Below are 20,726 nucleotides of genomic sequence, written 5' to 3' on the forward strand. Positions count from 1 at the left end.
GCATCGTATATACAACTTTTTTTCCATACATTACTCCGCGAATGCTACTACCGTATACTATAGGCAATTTTCAAGTTTTTATCTGTCTACATTCATTATTTAATTGCTTCCGTTGGTAAAGTATATATGGGAACGTATGACAAGGAGTAGAGATGGAGGGGGAGGGGGTAGCTGTTTTAATTCGCGCGTTTTAATGTTTATTTATTTAAGAGCGGTGTGGCATATGGTCATTTAGCGTCCTTTATGAGCGGACGCTGCAAAGGTTATATACGTGAGTTTAGTGAATATCAGGAGTGAATATTGGAAACGAAAATGAAAAGGAGTATGAGAATTTTACAATTATTGAAAGGTAAGTACCTAATATTTATATTAGTAAGTATACCTTATGTTAGAAAATTAAAGGAAATTTTAAGGACATAATCTTACGTCCCTACCTACATACGTTGATAATTTAGTTATCTTAAACATACAATAAAATCAAGTCAGTTGCAGTAGTCGATTCGTCGTTATAAATCGCACGACCTCATCATGATCATTGTTATTGATGTAGACAGATTTTTTAATAGAAATGACTTCAAAAGTTATTATAAACATTGTCTACTGTGGCCGTGGTATTCCACTCATTTTGTGTTAAATAAAACATGTTGTGTTTGTGACACAAAAATTGCAAAAGATCTTGATTCGATTCCAAATCATTTTGTTTTATCTATGAATCGTGATGATATACTAAAGCTGTGTAATAGTTCCTTCTTTTGGTGTAATATTTGTCAATATGCAATTTACGATCACTACCCAGAAGACGAATGTTTTTGTACTTAAAAAGGTTACCTAACATATTTTATTTATAATCGCAGAAATAATAGACATTCTTAGCATATTAAATATATTTTTGTGTTATTTAGTTATGTACTATTGCCTAATTTGATTTCGACGGTTACCACTTTCCATCAGGTGGGCCATCTCATCAGCTTGTTTGCCGTTCTAAGTTGTATAAAAAAAATTGTTTTTTTTATTCACATTTCAGAAATGTCTGACTAAATTAATTACAATTCGGGAACAGATTCCAACTACACTGTGTCAGCACATGACGTAAGTAGACAATTTTTTTTTAATTTACCAGAGGGAGACTTTGTACAAAAGTCGATTGCTTGGGTACCTTTGTCCCATTCGTGTTTCAACCGTGAAGCAGTTGTGTTTGCATGGCTGTGTTTCGGTTTGAAGGGTGGGATGGATGGGTGGTGGAAAAAAAAAATTGATTTTTTAATACTTTTCAATTTGATTTTTCTATATTTTGTTATATCAGTCCTAATTCATCTAAGAAATATAATCTTAATATGAAATTATTTTTTATTTTCATACTAATTTTATTTATGTGAAAAACTCAACAAATGCTTTCTTGTTTCGACTACATTTATAGAAGTATATTGTTCAATGTCATCAGTATTATCAGTACTGTACTGTACATTGTTCTATAAGCCATGTATAATTATTTCATCATTTGTTCTTTTATAAAAGAAACAATGTTCAATGTTAAATACTTTATTCTTATATTAAAAATATCATTGATTTCTACTTTATATTACGTTTCTCAAAAAAATCATAATGATTAAATACATTAAATTTTTGCATGCATTTATGAATTAAAAATTAAAATGTATTTTTTGCAGACTAGCTCTGATGAATCATTCATACAAGAGAATATGAACTGTCCCGTCATATTAGAAAGAAACATCCAAGAATCAACAAAAGACGTAGATAGTACTAGTCGTCATATTAGTAATAAAAATAATACTTCTTGCGGCGAAATAACTTCCATTGAGAGGTCTTTATGCAATAAAAATTATCCTTTGAAACAAGATAATAATAATAATGTTCTTGGAGACAGTAATAAAAATGAGATAGTAATACCTAATATGCAAATCCCTAAAAAAAAAAAAAAAAAAAAAAGTAATCCGTAATAAAGACTTTTGTTTTTACTGCAAAACTTTAGTTCTAAATTTTGCGAGACATTTACTAAGAAACCATGCTCTTGAAACAGAAGTACAAAAAACATTATCAGTACCTAAAAAAGTATAACAAGAAAAAAACTTATTACGGAACTAAGAAAAAAAGGAAATTTTATACAAAATTCTGTCGAAGTGACGAGGCCCATGAGAAGACATAAATATACTAATTATTTACCTTGCACTAATTGGTTAGCATTTTCTTTAAGAAATCTTTTATGGAAACATAAAAAGAAGTGCACTGGAAAAAATACTAAAAATGTGCAATCAGAAGCACAAAATTTGTTAATAAAACATTTGAAAATCGATGAAAAACTTAAAGAAACCGTATTCCCCAGAATGAGACCTGATATCGTTTGTTGCTAAATCAGATTTGCTCATTTGTGCATTTGGGTCACAATATATGAAAAATCATAGACAAATACATTTTGTGAATGTAATTTCTAGAAAAATGAGAGAAGTAGCTAAATTGTTAATTGAAATAAGAAAAAAGATCAATCGGTGAAAGATTTATTAGGTGCACTTAATCCGAAATATTATGATCTTATAGTGTCAGCTACAAAGGTTGTAGGTAAATATGACTCGGAAAAAGATACATTTGATTCGCCTACATTTGCAATGAATATTTCTACTAGCATAAAGCAACAGTGCTGCAATATAGCATTTATGCTTGCATTAAAAAAAACAAGGGCCATACATGGAAGTAAACACTGCTGAAATAGAAGCGGGCCTCAAAACTTTGATACACCTTATAGATTCTAATTGGAAATATGATGTTTCAAGTCAGGCTACGATCGATCTAAACAAAAAAAAGTGGAATAAAGTTACCATAATACCTTTAGCAAATGATTTAAAAATTTAAAGAAAAAATTCCTAACAAACACGCTGAAGAAGCTGCCAATAAAATTAAGGAAGGTTCTTATCATCTTGGGGTATACATACAATTATTAGGGACAATATATTGCAGAGTTTTGCTACTGAATCGGCGCAGACTTGAGGAATTTCAAAGAATTACGCTACATGATTACTTGGAAAATGACCTAAATACTTCTGAAAAATATGAAGAATTCGATCGGACGCTAAGTGCATCTGAGCGAGTTCTAGTAAAAACATTTAAACGAGTTGTTGTTAGAGGCAAACGAGGACGTGGGGTTCCCATGTTATTTAATAAAGAAGTTCAAGATGATATAAAACTTTTGCTTACAATAAGGGACAAATTTGTTTCTACAACAAATAAATTACTGTTTGGGAACCCAGGATTCGAGAACTCGATATATGGTTATAAAGTTTTGGAAAGGTACTCGAGGTTATCTGGAGCAAAAAATCCGAAAGCAATTTCTTCCACAAGACTGAGAAAACATTTAGCGACGCTATCACAAATATTTAGTATGTCTGAAAATTATCTGGAACAATTAGCTACGTTCACGGGGCGTACTAATGAAGCTCATAAGAAATCGTATAGATTGCCAGATGATGTGTATCAAACTGCTAAAATTTCAAAACTTCTAATACTTATGGAAGATGAAAAAGCAGATGCTTATAGAGGGAAAGGTTTAGTTGAAATAGATTTAGATCTAAATGAAGAATTGCAGGAAGGAGAAAAAATTGTAAATGATGATATTTTAGATTTTGATTTACCCACACCACAATTGTCAGTTGAAAATTCTTGTGTACAACCTGGTCTTTGGATTGAAAATAAAATATCTGAACTTAATCCCCAGGTGATGACAATGACAGATAAAAGAACTGAAAAAGGGAAAAAGAGAAACTTAGTACCCTGGTCTATGGAACAAAAGAAAATTGTTACCAAATTTTTCAAGAGCCATATACAAAATAAAAAAAACCTCCCAAAAGATTAGAATGCGAAACTTTAAAAGGACAATACCCAGAACTGTTACAAAATAAAGACTGGCTCAAAATTAAAGTTTTTATTCAAAATATTTATTCTAAAAAATAGGATAATTATCATTACATTGGTTTATTTGAAGCAAACTTACTCCAAAAACTTGCTTATCTTTTAATATGACCCTTTATTTAAAATATACATATATTAATATAATTAAGATGTGCGTGTAAGTGTTCAAAGTAATATTATTTATATTGAGCTTACAGATTTATTAATGTTGCTGATGTTGAGCGATGAAAATTAAATAGACATTTATTTTATTACACTATAGATTTAACAATAATGTGATTTTTGTTAAAAAATTTGTTAGTTACTGTTATTATAAGAGGTCTTGTTTGTTTTTATAACATTTTTTATAAGTATACAGATTGTACTGATTTTCTTTAAAAGATAAAACAAATATTTGATTGTAATTATAAGTTCTTTTATGTAATTAAAAGCTTTGTTCTGAATAATTATTTTACAACGGCACAATTCTAAACCTATGAAAGGTTTAGAATTGTGCCGATTTTGTTAGATAAATAAAATAATAACGTGCTTCGATTTAAACATGTTGATGCTTAATGTTACTGTAAGAAATCTTATTTGTATTCATTACATTCATTTAACAGATTTTAAAACTGATTTTCTTAGACAATTTATAAAATAATATGACTCAAATAAAGAAATACTTTTGTTTAATGTTATTATGAGAAATCTTATTTGCTTTGTTATTAATAATTTTATTTAATAGATATCTGTACTAATTTTCTAAATAAAACAAGAATGTGTTTTTAGAAAAAATCTTTTAATTATAGTACACCTTGCATGTATGCAAATTTAAAAAGTATATGGAAGTAAAATACCGTATGATTACCATTATCAAGAGACGCATAAAGTTAGTTAAATAGAATACATAACATACGAAATATACGGTGCGCCATATAGTATCTGTCTTAAAAGGACGCATTTAAATTTACACAAAATACTATAAGTATACGAATATACTGAGTGCTGCATGATCTGCGAGACGAATGGACGCATGAAGTTTGCATGACATACAAACTATATACGGAATATACAAATGTGCCATATGATTCCCGCTATGAACGGACTCCGGAACGTCGGCTAGAAATATGGAAAATTGAATATTGATATCTGCTATTTAAAAGAAATATAATTATGAGTACTGATTTTAGCACGAAATAAAGTAATAATATTCACTTTCAAAACAATTGTAATTTTACTGCAACTGGGGGATGCAATAAGTATCGGAAGTGAAAAGACGCAAGAAGTCGTCTGCGATTATATATATATATATATATATATATATATATATATATATATATATATATATATATATATATATATATATATATATATATATATATATATATATATATACAATATTTTTAAAGGTACGTTGGGCAGAGCAAGTTTTCATTAAATCGCGTGTCAAAAGATATTACACGCCGGAACCCGACGCCGAGGTCCACCGGGTGAAGAGGCTTGAACAATCCAATAGTAGTTTAACACGGAGGACGAGGGCTGCAGAAATACGAGGAAGAAAACCTCTGTTCAACGACGAACTCTGGAGCCAGGAGTGGTATTTGGTAAGTACTAATAATTTGTATTTTTTATTAATAAATTTATTCATTCACCTAAGCTTGAAAATAGATACTTTTACCCCATAGTTGTCACGCTGTAGGGGTGTTTTTAGTTAGACACCTTTTTTATTTTTATTTTAACTTATTTTCATTAAAATTTAAAATCTTAATCATTGTATTTGCATATTATATACAATTTTAAATTATTACATCTTAGAATTTTATTTTAGTATTTATTTTTATAAAACTTAGAATGGCAAACAAGCTGACGCCGCAACTTAGAATGGCAAGCAGCATGTTCGCCATTCTAAGTTGTATAAAAAACATTGTAACAGCTCTATATTACCTATGTGCATGAATGCATTAAAAATAAGTAAATAAAAAATGAAATCATACTTTTGAATGAGTTTGGTTGCGGGAAATATTTTTCCCTTTTGTATTGTCAACAAATAATTTTTAGAATTAATTAGTACTAAAATTCTGAACCTCACGTAAACTGTGTGTCCATCTGTAAAATTAAAAGGGAATGTCAAATTATTTTTTTGTCATATTTCGATCAAAGTTTCTTTGTAATATTCAGTTTCACTGACAGCTGACAGAAGGGAAGCCAATGGTTTTGATTCCATCTGTACATAGTTTCGGGTACATGCACCTTTTATCTTTACTTCAATTATCTATTACTTTATAAAACTATATTTTTTCAGCAAGACACACGAACCGCAAAGAATTTGCCTCGTTTGGATTTAAACGTGTTACCAGTATACGGAATGGGCTTCAATGGCAGCGGGGTACGAGTGTCGGTGCTCGATGACGGCATCGAGCATAATCACACCGATTTAAGAGCGAACTACGTAAGTTTTCTGTTGTCCTGGTACCAATGAGGCGATTAGTTAAAATTTTCTGGCAACAAGTGGCACTAATGAACTCTTATTTCCAGGCAGTTTACAGTTTATATTTAATTAACTGAGTTTCGTTCGCGTTGTTGTGAACACTAAAAAATAGTGAGTGATTATTTGGTTACGCCACAGACTTGGTTACGAATTTTATTTGATGATTTCATACGTCATCTGCCTGCCTAAATTGTCGGTATCGTAGCTGACTAATTAATTAATAGACTTCATACTCTAAAACATCTAAATTAAAATATCAATTTTATTATAGTGATTTTTTTCTATCAATTTTTTTTTACAGATGTAAGTCAAATTTGATTATAAATTTAGTATAATATGATTGATTACCTTATTAAATAGTAATTTTGTAAAAATATCAAATTAAAATATTAGATTTAGAGATACGTTCAGAGAGTCGTACTTCAGAATCGACCCAATTATTAGATTTTTACTAATTGTAATCTGCGGTTTTGCTCGGAAAAATATTCTAGACATGTTCCGTGAAACAAATTTCACACAGATCAATTTGCCGTATAAGCAAGCATGTTTAAATAACAAACATATAAACAATATTAGTAAAATTTAGTAAGTAATGTAAGAGGTAACTAAGGGAACTAATGGTTCATGGATGAGCATCACCGTCCCTCTTAAAATATCACCAAAAATCTAACAATCCAAGACTAATTGATAACTTTTTATTTTAATTTAACTTATAAAAGTTGGTAATTAGGTATTTGGTAAAACACAGCAAGGACTAACGAGAAATAAGGAATTCTAACGTACCTGACATTCTGTATACGAATAACAGAAATGATCTCTTAAAATCTTCTGAACTCCTGGTAAGTTTGCCGGCGGCGCAACGCGCCGCGCGAGTCGGGCGTGCCAGCACCTCGTGCTGGTGCTGCATGCAACGCAACGCCACCAAATGTGCGCGAGCTGTTCAGCCTTTTTTGACTTTACAAATTTGTATTGGTGTATTTAATGTTGTTGTTGTTAGTTTTTGTTACTAGCTACAGACTATTGTACTGACAAGGATATTGAATGTATACTTACTATACCAAATGTACACAGATAAAAAAATAAATGCGATACAAAGTTTGCAGAAATTTTCAAATGTCTTGAAATGACAGTCTTTACGTATTTATAACTTATCTTCAGCGATTTGTTTTGTTTTTTTTTTTTTTAAGATAATTATTTATTAGTTACATTACTCTCATATGTATTCATACTACATATACAAATTGACACAAGTTACCTTTTAGGCATTGTAATGGGCGTGAGAGAGACAGATATCCTATTAGAACAGAATCAAGATGTTTCCATCATTCGTTACCATAGTCGTTGTAAGGTACTACCACTCTGATTTGTTCATCATAAACCTATATAAACAATCTCTTAAGACATTCTGAATACCTAGTAAATGAATCAGCGACATGACGCGCCGCGCGAGTCCGGCGTGCCATTTGGGTTAGTGTGCAATGAGTAAGCATTGCTACAGAGTTTAATGTTACGACTAGCAACAGTTTGTAGGTAGTGTGCAGTCCAATAGATCATATCATACAACCACAAACTAATTCTTACCACGACAGACTGTAGGTGATTAATATACGAGTAAAAATATAAATCGCCACATAATGTACTCACATTATACAATAGATAAGGAAACAAGCAAATCGCCATACAAATATGTATGTTTCTACTACAGAAAGGCATTTGTATGTAGGTATATAAACTTTAGATTCTGCAATTAGTTACTCATATCGGGCAACGCTTGGATACAATCAATTGGCCAATCACAGATTTCGAATTTAAATTATTTATTTAATTTGACCGTTGTCTTTTACCTCTCTTCTGCTTTTTCATATGATGCTTATAAGAAAAAATAATAATTATAATTATTTATTTAAACAACTAAGCTCATGCTAACATGGTTCCAGGACCCGGACATCAGTTGGGATTGCAATGGTAATGATTCCGATCCCCAACCGAGATATGAGGAGCTTAAAAAAAATTCACATGGGACCAGATGTGCTGGAGAGGTATTAACAGAAATACATTAGTATTTAAATAACATTATAAATAGAAACACTAGTATAATGGAAACACTGTTATTAATTTTTTTTTATTATAGATATTGTTAACCAAAAATTATTTTTTTATTCTCAAATCTTAATTATTGTTATAAATTAATAAAATTTTGTAACATATTATTAGATTTAAATATACAACACAAAAATAAAATACTACAACTAAAATAAACTAAAATTGCATTATTATTTTTCTATTGTAGATAGCAATGACAGCGAATAATTTAAAATGCGGTGTGGGCGTAGCCTGGGGAGCCAAAGTAGGCGGAGTTCGTATGCTCGACGGGCGAATTACGGACAGGATTGAAGGAGAGGCCATTGGTAATAGCTCTGTAGTTTTATGTCGTCCTAGTACATCGATCGCCATGTTGAGCTCAAAATGTCGTTTGTTAGAAGATAAATAAATGACGATAGAGAGAATATTCTGTACGAATGAGATGAGAATATAGGTAGAACCATAGTTAAAAACGAATACCTCACATGTGTCATATTGTAATGAACTATAGTAATGTAAGATGGTTGCAACTTGAAATATTTCGCTGATTTAGAGGAAGAAATATTTACCTATCAGCTCTGAATTCCATGCGTACATAACGTTAACGTTATGATGACATTATGATTGTATTGTATGTATGTATGAATCAAGCATTTTCTTTTTAACTGGTGTTTTACACAAGTAATATTCAATTATGTACATACTGCGAACCACCACTGTATTCATGTTATCCGAGTAATATGGGTGAATAGTGACGTAACAGTCTTGCACCACTGTTTCTTGCCTCTTGTTTGTTATGAATCCGTTTCCTCACTCCGTCGTTTACCATGAAACGCATGGCCAAGTTTGGAAGTTTATTTAATATTTTCTATAATTTATTTATTTTTATAACCTTTTGATTAAGTTACTTATCTTACTATATCCAGATTGAGAAATAAATAAAAATGTATTAACGAAAAAAATATCCATTTTCTCAACTGAAATAATTGAAAGATTATTTATATAAACCATCTGTTTCTTATTATTCTAAGTAAAAATTTAAAAAATAGAAGATGGCCATAAAATATTATAAAAAAAAATAAATAAATATAAGAATGTAATTTGTCATAAAAATAAACCTTTCTTAAAAAAAAATATTAAGAGTATTCTAATTTAACTTGTTAAAGTGTGGTAACTACCTGTCAATCATAAAAACAATTTAAATCTCTCGGTTAGCAAACTACATAAATTTAATTCATATTAACTAACCTATTATTAAAAAAAAATATGACAATCGTTATGCAAAAAAGTATTTGAAAAATTCCAAAGCAAATAAAGTAAATTTATAAAGTAAATTTGTATGCAAAGCACTGTTTAAATAAAATCAAATGGAAATATTAAACATTGTCAATTGTTTTATAAAATTGACAGATAGATTTTATAACGTTGCCAGACGTTAAATTCAGTAATTTAAATTCTAAAGAGCTAGTTAATAAAGTATGAGGTTTATTTTTGAAATAATTTGCAATATTTGTTCATATTTGACAAAATATTCTTATATTATTTACGGATTCTAATAGTTTATTTTCAAACAAAAAAAAAAGAGGATTTTGTAATTATAATACAAAACATATCCATCCCCATCCATCCAATCCATCTTTTACCTCAATCTCGATTGCTGATTTCGAATGGGCCGGCCGGCCGCACGATCGAAACGAACAACGATCCGAAAGTCATGTTGCGTCACGTTCTACTAGGGTAACATAGATTGGAAAGAGATGCTATTGTTCTGTAGTATGCTATTGCACTTCGCTTAGACAGGGATAAACTTATAAGAACGACAGAGAAGCACGATCAACCTTTATATTGTGTATGTGTGTAGTACGTAGTCAGGTTATCCAATGGCGTTGACCTTTGTTACTTCGTGGTGGTGGTGGTACGTAGTACTGGTAGTTACTGGTAACGCATACATAAGTGACGCAAGCATACAGTGATTAGTAACAGAATGATAGGCACAATATTGATAATTTATATTCAACCTAATTTCTTTACTATTTAAGTATGTGAAGGACAAAAAGTTTGGACAGTTAAAATGTATAAGAAATAAGTAAATTTTATATTGCAAAAAATCTTGTTTTCAGTAGAGACAAAATCAGTTATTTTCACTTACAAAATTAAACTATTGAACAGCTTTTTTAGACCAATCTGAATGTACTTGATATCCTTTCCTATAAAAAAAGATTATTTTTTATATTGGTTTCTAAATGACAATAATATTACGGTATAATATTTTGTGGTAACAAACATAAAAATAACCGATTTGTGATTCTTCCTCTTTATACGAAGTCGGTTGAAAATAGTATTAATAATACAAAATATCGATTCCGATTATAACAGAAATTGTTCACTACAGGCAAATATATAGAATTAAAATAATGTTAAATTTAAATTATTTAATATTGTATTTAAATGCATTTAATGTCGTCACTCTATCTAGTGGGGGGTCGTCCTACACTGCGTTAATGCAGGTGGATTAGGACCGTTCCTTATGGCGGTCTATGGGGCAGGCATAATGTCCAACAGTGGACGGAAAATGGCTGAAATGACAGAGAAGATGATATTTCAATATTATATCTACGTACCTAACAAATATTACTTTTTAATTGACTTCAAAAAAGGAAGTTGTCAGTTTTTTTTTTACTATCTATATTACCTCATAATTCCGTCAGTTTTAAACCAAATTGAAGTCAGTTTTTTTGTGGGACACAATCTTTAATTATTCAGGTTACGCTTGGGATAAGGTTGACATCTACAGTGCTTCATGGGGCCCTAATGACGACGGACGAACTGTAGAAGGTCCGGGGCGTCTGGCCAATGAGGCATTCAGACGAGGAGTTACTCAGGTACGTAACACAATCGATTATTTATTTAAGATATACGATTTCATTGTATATTTTATTTTTGAATATATACACAGATGAAGTATCTCCATTTTTTGTTATACTAGTGAAGTGACAAACAAGCATACGGCCCGCCTAATGGTAAGTGGTTACCGTAAGCTTTGAGTGCCTATATTACCAGGGGTATTAAGTGCGCGTTGTCGACTCTAAAGTATTTTGCCTAATATAATATAAGACACTTCTTATATAGGTACGTATTTTCTGTTGAAATCATGTTTTTCTGGCAATAAATATTTTCTATTCTATTCTAAGAAAGATCTTTACCCCTTTTTTTTAAAGAACGCCATTATCTTTGGTTTTTTTAGTCTAATCCGTCCATTTTTTTTTATACAACTTAGAATGGCAAACAAGCTGACGGCTCACCTGATGGAAAGTGGTAACCGTCGCCTATAGACATGAGCAGTACCATGGATATAACAGAGTATACTGTTTCGCCCATGATATCCTCCATGCGTTGCCATTCCTGAGGAATCGGGTGTTATTTCTCTGTACCCTGTAAATTCACGCCATATCCCGCCCTTCAAACCGAAACACAGCCATGCAAACACAACTGCTAAACGGTAGAAACACGAATGGGACAGAGGTAACTTCTATAGCATCCCAGTATTAGAACTCTGTTACACGTGTCTGTGTCTTTTATATTCTTTTCTCAGTGTAGTCGTCTCTTCAACTAAATATCTTACTAATCCAGTTTAAGTAAAAATCCTCACGCCTATAATCTGTGATAGGGTGTAGTCAGAGGTATGTTGTTAAATTATTATGTCAACCGAACACTATATATATATATATACATATATATTTTATTTCTACCCTACAGGGACGGGGAGGCAAAGGAAACATATACGTGTGGGCAAACGGCAACGGTGGTGGCCACAACGACAACTGTAATTGTGACGGGTAATTAAGTATGTACTTAATTATATAAGTACAAGTATCGGTAAAGAGTATTAAAGCTCAAAACTCAAAGCTCTCAGCTTTGTCCTCGGAAAATGATCCCCTTATCAACTCAGGTGGAGTTTGAGATACGACGGCTCGAGCCGAGGTCTGAACGGCCTCGCTGTGACTTAGGTCGTATCGTTGCCATTCCTGAATCCCCAGGAATGGCAACTCATGGGCGAGACAGTATACTCTGTTATGTCCATGGTATTGCTCATGTCTATAGGCGACGGTTACCACTTTCCATCAGGTGGGCCGTCAATTTGTTTGCCATTCTAAGACGTATAAAAAAAAAAATTAATGGCTGATTGCCATGGCATTCAATTGCGATAATTTTCATTTTTTTTAAATGGTAATAAAATACTCGTCATCGAACTTAGATAAAGGAGAATCTGTAAGTAGATATATCTACTATTGATAAATTTATTCCATTTGTGACACAACTTTAATTCCAAAATTTAGTTTTTTTTTTAATGGCTGATAATGGCATTCCATTAAAATTCTAGTAGCCCCGCCTGCGCTAACATTTACGTTTGCGGGACACCAGTGAGGGATGATAGATGAGGTTGAAAGCAGAGGGCCTACCATGAAATATTTTCCGAAATTTCGGGTCCTAACAAAACAAAAATTGGATGTTAAAATTACATAATACATACCGTTTTACCGTTTAAAAATGTTAAAATATCGTTGTTTATAACTATTATAGGAGGATTTTTGACCAATGAAACGTTAAGCTCCATCTATTGGCCGATATCGGTATGAACAAAACCACAAAATAGAGCCCGAAAATTCGGAATTTCATTTCACGGTAGTCCCCAGAGGACCTACCATGAAATATTTTTCGAAAATTCGGGCACGAACGAAACAGAAATTTGATGTTAAAATTACATAATACATGCCGTTTAAAATTATTAAAAATGTTAAAATATCATTTCTCTGGACTATTAGGATAGGATTTATGATGAACGAAATATTAAGCTTCGTTTACTGGGTCGATTGTCGTACGAACAAAAACACGAAATAGAGCCCGAAAATTCGGATTTTCGTTTCACGGTAGACCCCAGGTCATTTAGTCCAACGTGAAAAATTTCACAAGAATTCACCGAGATGGTTTCCGGGGGGAACTGCGTGGTCGACCCGATAGGGTATATTGCCAGCGGTGGAGTTGTAGATCCCCCAAAGCATTGTAAATCCCTTCATGTCAAAATTTATAGTTAAATCTGTATGTTTGTACGTATATTTATAATTATGTTATTTTCAGATACTCTTCTAGTATTTATACGGTATCAATAGGCAGCGCGTCCCAACATGGCCTCTTCCCTTGGTATGGAGAGATTTGCTCATCCACTTTAGCTACTGCGTATTCTTCTGGTGCCTATAAAGATCAGAAAATAGTAAGTATTTTTTTTTAACAACTTCCTTCATGTTTTTTAAAATATTTATTTATTTATACCCATTTATTTATACCTTACCAGAGGGAGATTTTGTACAAAAGTCGTTTGCTTGGGTACTTCTGTCCCATTTGTGTTTTAACCGTAAAGCAGTTGTGTTTGCATGGCTGTATTTGTGTGGGATATGGCGTAAATTTACTGGGTACAGAGGAATAACACCTGAGTACGGGGGGAAAGGGATTGTTAGTAATGGAGATTGAGAATCCCATTGCTAGCAATATACCCAACCAGGTCGACCTCCTCGCGGTTCTCCCTGGAAACTATTTTTTTTTTTAATACCACTTAGAATGGCAAACAAGCTGACGGCCCACCTGATGGAAAGTGGTAACCGTCGCCTATAGACATGAGCAATACCATGGACATAACAGAGTATACTGTTATGTCCATGGTACTCATGCTCAGGCCCATGGTACCCCCCATGCGTTGCCATTCCTGAGGACTCAGGTGTTATTCCTCTGAACCCAGTAAGTTTAAATATTTAATTAATAAAATTGAAATAAGATAATCTAAAAACATCTTTTAGAAATACAAATGAGTATAAAATTGTACAAATGTGTACTTTCAGAGTACAGGATTTGAAAAGAGTACGGTTTGTGAAAAAAGAGTACAAAACTCAGTAAATGAGTATAGTTGGTCACATTATGAATAGGAATAGTCCAAGGATATAAGGTGTATTTTGAATGTATAAAATTCAAGGGGATGTGTCAAGATTAAATATGCTAAATTGTTAGATACACTTTCAGGAATACAACTGTGAAAACCTTATCTAATTTGGTGCAGTCGTTTTTGCCTAATACCGGAATAAATATTCAAACAAATGTTTCAAAATGATTGTTTTGGCTTCTATTACTCTTATGAACTCCTCATACCAATGTTTCTTAAATATCATCTATGTACAGATATCGTCTAGTTTTACTAAAGTAACTAGAAATACCAATATGATATCGTCTCTGTGTACACTAATAATAATCTGTGTAACATGAGCATCTGTCTCTTTCAGGCAACTACGGACACGGGTGATTCTTGTACATTGAAACACACGGGGACATCCGCCGCTGCGCCATTGGCTGCCGGTATTGTAGCGCTCACGCTGCAAGCCAAGTGCGTTCCTATTTTAAACAATGTCTCTTGTATTTTATGTGATCCTAGTAGATGGATCTGTATGGTCTGTTTGTCTCAATACCCTGTGGGAGTGATGATTGTGGGAGTGAGTCAGTTTTGCTCAAACTCTCTTTCTAATTGATGACATATATATTTATTATATATATATTATATATTAAAAATATATGCTTTCAATTGCATAACATTTGTCCTAACTTTGATAGCTTATTTCGACTTACATTTGCTATCTCTACTTTATTGCCATATTTAGGACTGAATATTACAGTGTACTAAACTCACGCGTTAGTAATTAAATTTAAATAAATTTTGTTTTTAGTTCCAACTTAACGTGGAGAGATGTCCAACATTTGATAGTCTGGACTTCTGAATATGCTCCATTATCAGCCAATCCTGGGTGGCAGATCAATGGGTGAGTTTTTACTATGAGCATATTTAAAGACTAGTTTATTGTAACTGTTTTTTTTTTGCAAACAACAACAATTGGTGAAACAAGTGTTAAACTTGCAATAGATAGGCGTTCAATACATTTTTAGCTGACTTTACTACAAAGGCGTGTCTAACATCTGTTTATATCTAAGGGAAATCTGTGTTTATTATAAATAAAATTTGTTTAAAGTAATAAATTCATCTATATTTTGGCGCATAAAATTAAAAATAAACGATAAACTTTGTTATATCGACTAAACAATATTTAATCAAGTAAACGGAACTTTGTTAAGCACTGTTTAAATAAACAATGTTTTAAATAAACAATGTTTTAAATATTTTCTGTAGTTATACTAAAGTTAGTCCGCAAATATTTACTTACTTGTATTTAAAATGCTCTCTCTGATGTTTGTTCTATGATGGAAAAGGTTAAATTTGTGATAGTTAATGATGATGAACGATTAAACCAGTTGTTAATTGCTGAATATAGGTCTCCCCCTATTGGGGGGTTTCGCCAGTAGTTGCCACGTTTGACAGATAGGTTGACAACCGTAAATTTTGTTGATAGTTAATAATGATTGATGCACTATCTTGGCAACCGTCGTATTTGAGTTACTATAATATCAATTAAAAATTTCATTTAAATCGGTTCAACTGTTTAATGACGTAAACTTACTGGTTAGTTAATTTTAACGACGTAAATTTACTGGTTATTTAATTAGAATTATTTTGTTTAATTCCGTTACCATTAGTATATGTGAGATTACCACCACTGTACTCGAAGATTGACTATTATTATTATCAGAAGTTAGAGGTTGTTGGCAGTCACACACATACTAATGGTAGCGGAATTAAACAAAATAATCCTAATCAACTAACCAGTGATATGAACTTCCACAAAATAACAACTAGTTCATTAAAACATGTACATAAACTTAAACAAAATAAAAAATATAACAAAAATAAAAGTGGCCAAACGTACTATTGCTTTACTTTGTCATTTATTAACGAAAAATTAAAAATTTTTTTGTTTCTCGTTTTTAGTGTCGGACTTCGCTTCGACGTACGTTTTGGATTCGGGCTTATGAACGCTGGCGCCCTCGTGTTGGCGGCACTGAACTGGACAACTGTTCCAGAAAAACATATCTGCCGCGTGGAAGCTTCATCGTTAGTATGTTTCCTTGGTAACAGTATCGTCAAGCTGTTGTGTCATGATCGCTTGTGGATCGCACCTTATCTATCTACCTTAATGGCCATAAAACGTCCCACGTATGGGCATGTTCTATTAGTTAAATTAAACATTATAGATAATCGAAAAGGGACAAAAATTTTAAATTACCAATACCTTATACAAACATGAAACCTCTTTTATAAAACAACTTCAGCTATTATTTAAGTGTTTTTGTCTTTTTCTTTTGCGTTCAATTCTTAATTTGAAAGACAGTGACAGAACATTTTAATAGCTAAAATTGGTTTGTAGGAGGTGTTAGTTTTTATAAATAAGAAGATTCGTAAATTAACCCCACATTACAAAAAAAAAAGTCAAAAGGCGGACTTAATACTATATAGCATTCTCTCGCAGTCAACCATTGGCAAAACAGAAATGTAATTCTGCGGTGAAAATATTGAAAATTGACGTGGGTAAATGATGTCACTTAAAATAATTCAAAAACCTTTTAAAATGATCGTTTAACCCTTCTTTGCATACTGGTGGAAATTTCCATCATAACATTGAATGCCGGGGGAAAGGGATTGTTAGTAATGGAGACTGAGAATCTCATTGCTAGCAATATATTCAGCCAGGTCGACCTCCTCACGGTTCCCCCTTGAAACTATCATGGTTAATTCCTGATGAATTCATTATGATGGGCTAACTGACCTGCCTTTTCATTCCCATTTATTATCACTCACCTATACAGTCTGATATACGGATTCTATGGGCTAATGGATTTAACCCTTCTTTGCATGATTTTTTTTATTGGTGAAATCAAAGTCATATAATCAAAGTGATATAATAATATAATGAATACACCTGGAATTAAGCACGATGGTGTCCAAGAGGCACCACGTGGAGGTAGACCTGACAGGGTATATTGCTAGTAATGAGACTGGAAGTCCGCAATACTAACAATCCCTTTCCCCCTATAGGAAGATGGCATTTGTTTATTTTTTAAAATATCACTTATCACTGTTTATTTTCACAATGTTTATATACAATTTTAATGTTTTTTTTTTTTTGCTGCGGAAACGTTTTACCCATTGTTTATGTTGTATTAATTATAGGATCAACGATGGTGGCGGCCATATATCTTCTGGAGATCAATTGGATATTCCATTCGAAGTTGGAAATTGTGCAGTGAATTATTTAGAGCACGTCGAGTTATTTATCAACGTTCAATATACACGCCGTGGCGCCCTAGAACTTTATCTTATATCGCCGTCAGGTAAGAGCTCTGCTCGTTTATGGGCGCCTAGTATTTTAGTTAGATACGTTAGCCCGTCCGCTGGAGTAACCACCGGACTAGTGAAGTGCTCAGTCGACCTTTGTGTGTGTATTACTCTGATATTCGTTAAAACTACTCTGTGCAAATAATGACTCCAGTCTATAATCAACACATACACACATATAAATATATAATTATTATATACTTGAAATTATAACTTGAAGTGTTCGAAGTATGACGCAAGACTGCTACTCTAATTAAATTCTGTACCTACATTTTTGGCTTTTGGCCCTAAATGGTCATAACGTCATAGTCGTAGAATACTGACGGATCTGACAAATATTACATATAAAGATCCGTCAGTATTCTACGATTATGACGATAAACACAGTTTATTATTTTTCTTTTGAATTAAAGCTAAATACTATTATTTAGGCGAAATAAAAACCATTTTATCTGACTTAAAACATGGTAAATAGGTATTCATTTTTTTTACTGAATTTCCAATGGATTTTTATCAGTATTTTAGTTAGCCTACTGTATGTTTTTTTTTTCATGGATGAAAATGGAATGGTAATCCCACCCGCGCTATCGGTATACACCGGCGGGGCACCAGTGAAGGATGATAGGTGAGGATGAAATAGGTCAGTTAGCCCATCGTGACGAATTCAACAAGAATTGTTCATGATGGTTTCCAGGGGGAACCACGTGGAGGTCGACCTAATAGGGCATATTGCTAACAATGGGGCTGTCAAACTCCATTGCTAACAATCCCTTTCCCCTCAGTCTACTGTATGTTCAACAGATACAGGTATTCTTTTTTTTTTCGAAAATTATATTTTTTAATTTAAGGTAAATATAATATAATTTTTTTTCTAGGGAAAAAGTTACTACTGCTTTTCAAACAGAAACACAGCACAGCCATGCAATCACAGTTATTATAGTGTAAAAACAAAAATGGGAAAGAGTTACCCAAGTAGATGACTTTTGTATAAAGTCTCCCTCTGGCGATTGATGTTAAAAGAGTCAACATTTGTCACTAGGTACTAAGGTGCAAGTACTCAGTGCTCGGCCGAGAGATGTCTCCACCGCCGGCTTCGTCAACTGGCCGCTCACTTCGGTTGCCACGTGGGGTGAAAATCCTAAAGGTATCTGGAGGCTGATCATTCAGGACAAGGTAATAAAATTTTTTTAACGTGTCTAATGTAAAACTATGGCATTTTTTAAATTTAATCTCAATAGTAAAATTATTAGGAAACACTAGGCGTCATGTCGTATAGGGAGATAAAGGATATGGCCTGGGATAGAGCTGGCTGGAATAAGATGCATGAATTAGTTGCACCGACAAGAGGAAACTCTTAAATGAAAAGAAGTAAAATTATTGATTTTTTTTTGTATATAAACTGCAAAAAAAGGTACCAAAATTATATATTTTAGTTACAATATCTATTGTATCAGCCTTAATTGTCCACTGCTGAACATAAGGCTCTGCCTTGGAAGGTTTAGCCAGTAGTTGCCACGCTTGGCAGGCGAGTTGGCAACCGCGGTTAGGCTTTGGAGATGCTTTAAGAGGGACGCTGCTGCCTATCCCTTGCCCTTAGTCGCCTCTTACGACACCCACGAGAAAGGAAGGGATGGTCTACGCCGGAACCACAGCCAATATCTATATACTCTCTCTGGTAAGGCTTTTGTACAAAGTCTCACTAGAGGGAGACTCTGTACAAAAGTCGATTGCTTGGGTACCTCTGTCCCATTCGTGTTTGAACCGTGAAGCAGTTGTGTTTGCATGGCTGTGTTTCGGTTTTAAGGGTGGTATATGGCGTGAATTTATAGGGTACAGAGGAATAACACCTGAGTGCTCAGTAAAGGCAACGCATGGGGGGTATCATGGGCGAAAGAGTTATGTCCATGGTACTGCTCATGTCTATAGGTGACGGTTACCACTTTTCATCAGGTGGGCAGTCAGCTTGTTTACAGTAAATAAAAAATTAGGCTAATTTCTATATTTACTGTAAAATTTTAGAACTTCGAATTAGCACAGGCAATTTTTTATATTTTCAAATTTAGAAGATTTAGTGATTAAACGTCTATTATTTATTGTTTTTTTACAGACCGACGAAGAAAATTCTGGCATGGTTGGACGAATTACTTTAGCTCTGCATGGGACTAAAGAAATGCCAGAGCATATGAGAAATGGACCAAGGAAATATAATTACGACTACAACAACTACGAGGATGTCTTCAACTACTTCGATACAGTGCTGGAAGACGAAAATCGGAATTCGTCCGACGATATCGAAACACCAGAAGTACCAGAAGCGCATAAAACTGGGGAAGTGGACGAGTTCAATGACATAGATCCAACAATATTGGCGGAAGTCGAGAAAGAGTTGCAAAGGATTCATCATAGAATTATTTTAAGAACATCTGGAGTAAATTGAAGGTTAACACAATTAGAATTTGATCTTGTATAAAATATTTAAATTATTTTTAATTATCTGTAATTATTATTGGATTAATAAATTAAGATATAGCGTTATGTTATTTATTATATAATAAAATCTATATCAAATTGACAAAAATATTGTATTTATTATTTTTATTATACTTATCTACGCTACAATTATAGTTTTTAATCTGTATTTTTTTGTTGTTTATTTTCCTTTTTTTTTATACAACTTGGAATGGCAAACAAGCTGACGGCCCACCTGATGGGAAGTGGTAACTGTCGCCTATAGACATGAGCAGTACCATACATATAACAGAGTATAATATTTCGCCCATGATACCATAAAGCAATTGTGTTTGCATAGCTGTGTTTCGGTTGGAAGGGTAGGATATGGCATGAATTTACTGGGTAGAGAGGAATAACAGCTGAGTCCTCAGGAATGGCAACGCATGGGGGGTATCATGGGCGAAACAGTATACTCTGTTATGTCCA

At 32.9% G+C, this 20,726-nt stretch overlaps 1 protein-coding gene across 1 annotated transcript in view; it reads left to right on the forward strand.

Moving 5' to 3' along the window:
• Window positions 1-20,421, forward strand: part of LOC113510222 (neuroendocrine convertase 1-like) — a 43,390-nt gene extending 22,969 nt beyond the window's left edge. Inside the window, exons 3-15 of the mRNA XM_052896314.1 lie at window positions 5,307-5,501; window positions 6,200-6,346; window positions 8,323-8,424; window positions 8,676-8,793; window positions 11,231-11,349; window positions 12,224-12,303; window positions 13,604-13,736; window positions 14,794-14,894; window positions 15,232-15,324; window positions 16,386-16,508; window positions 17,625-17,785; window positions 18,829-18,962; window positions 19,897-20,421. Of these exons, the coding sequence (XP_052752274.1) occupies window positions 5,307-5,501; window positions 6,200-6,346; window positions 8,323-8,424; window positions 8,676-8,793; window positions 11,231-11,349; window positions 12,224-12,303; window positions 13,604-13,736; window positions 14,794-14,894; window positions 15,232-15,324; window positions 16,386-16,508; window positions 17,625-17,785; window positions 18,829-18,962; window positions 19,897-20,226 (1,836 nt within the window). The 3' untranslated portion in view covers window positions 20,227-20,421. The remainder of the gene's footprint in view (window positions 1-5,306; window positions 5,502-6,199; window positions 6,347-8,322; window positions 8,425-8,675; window positions 8,794-11,230; window positions 11,350-12,223; window positions 12,304-13,603; window positions 13,737-14,793; window positions 14,895-15,231; window positions 15,325-16,385; window positions 16,509-17,624; window positions 17,786-18,828; window positions 18,963-19,896) is intronic.
• The last annotated feature ends 305 nt before the right edge of the window (window positions 20,422-20,726 follow it).

The sequence above is a fragment of the Galleria mellonella genome, unplaced genomic scaffold, assembly GCF_026898425.1.
Source record: "Galleria mellonella isolate WM207_F2 unplaced genomic scaffold, CSIRO_AGI_GalMel_v1 utg32, whole genome shotgun sequence".
NCBI classification, from domain to species: domain Eukaryota; kingdom Metazoa; phylum Arthropoda; class Insecta; order Lepidoptera; family Pyralidae; genus Galleria; species Galleria mellonella.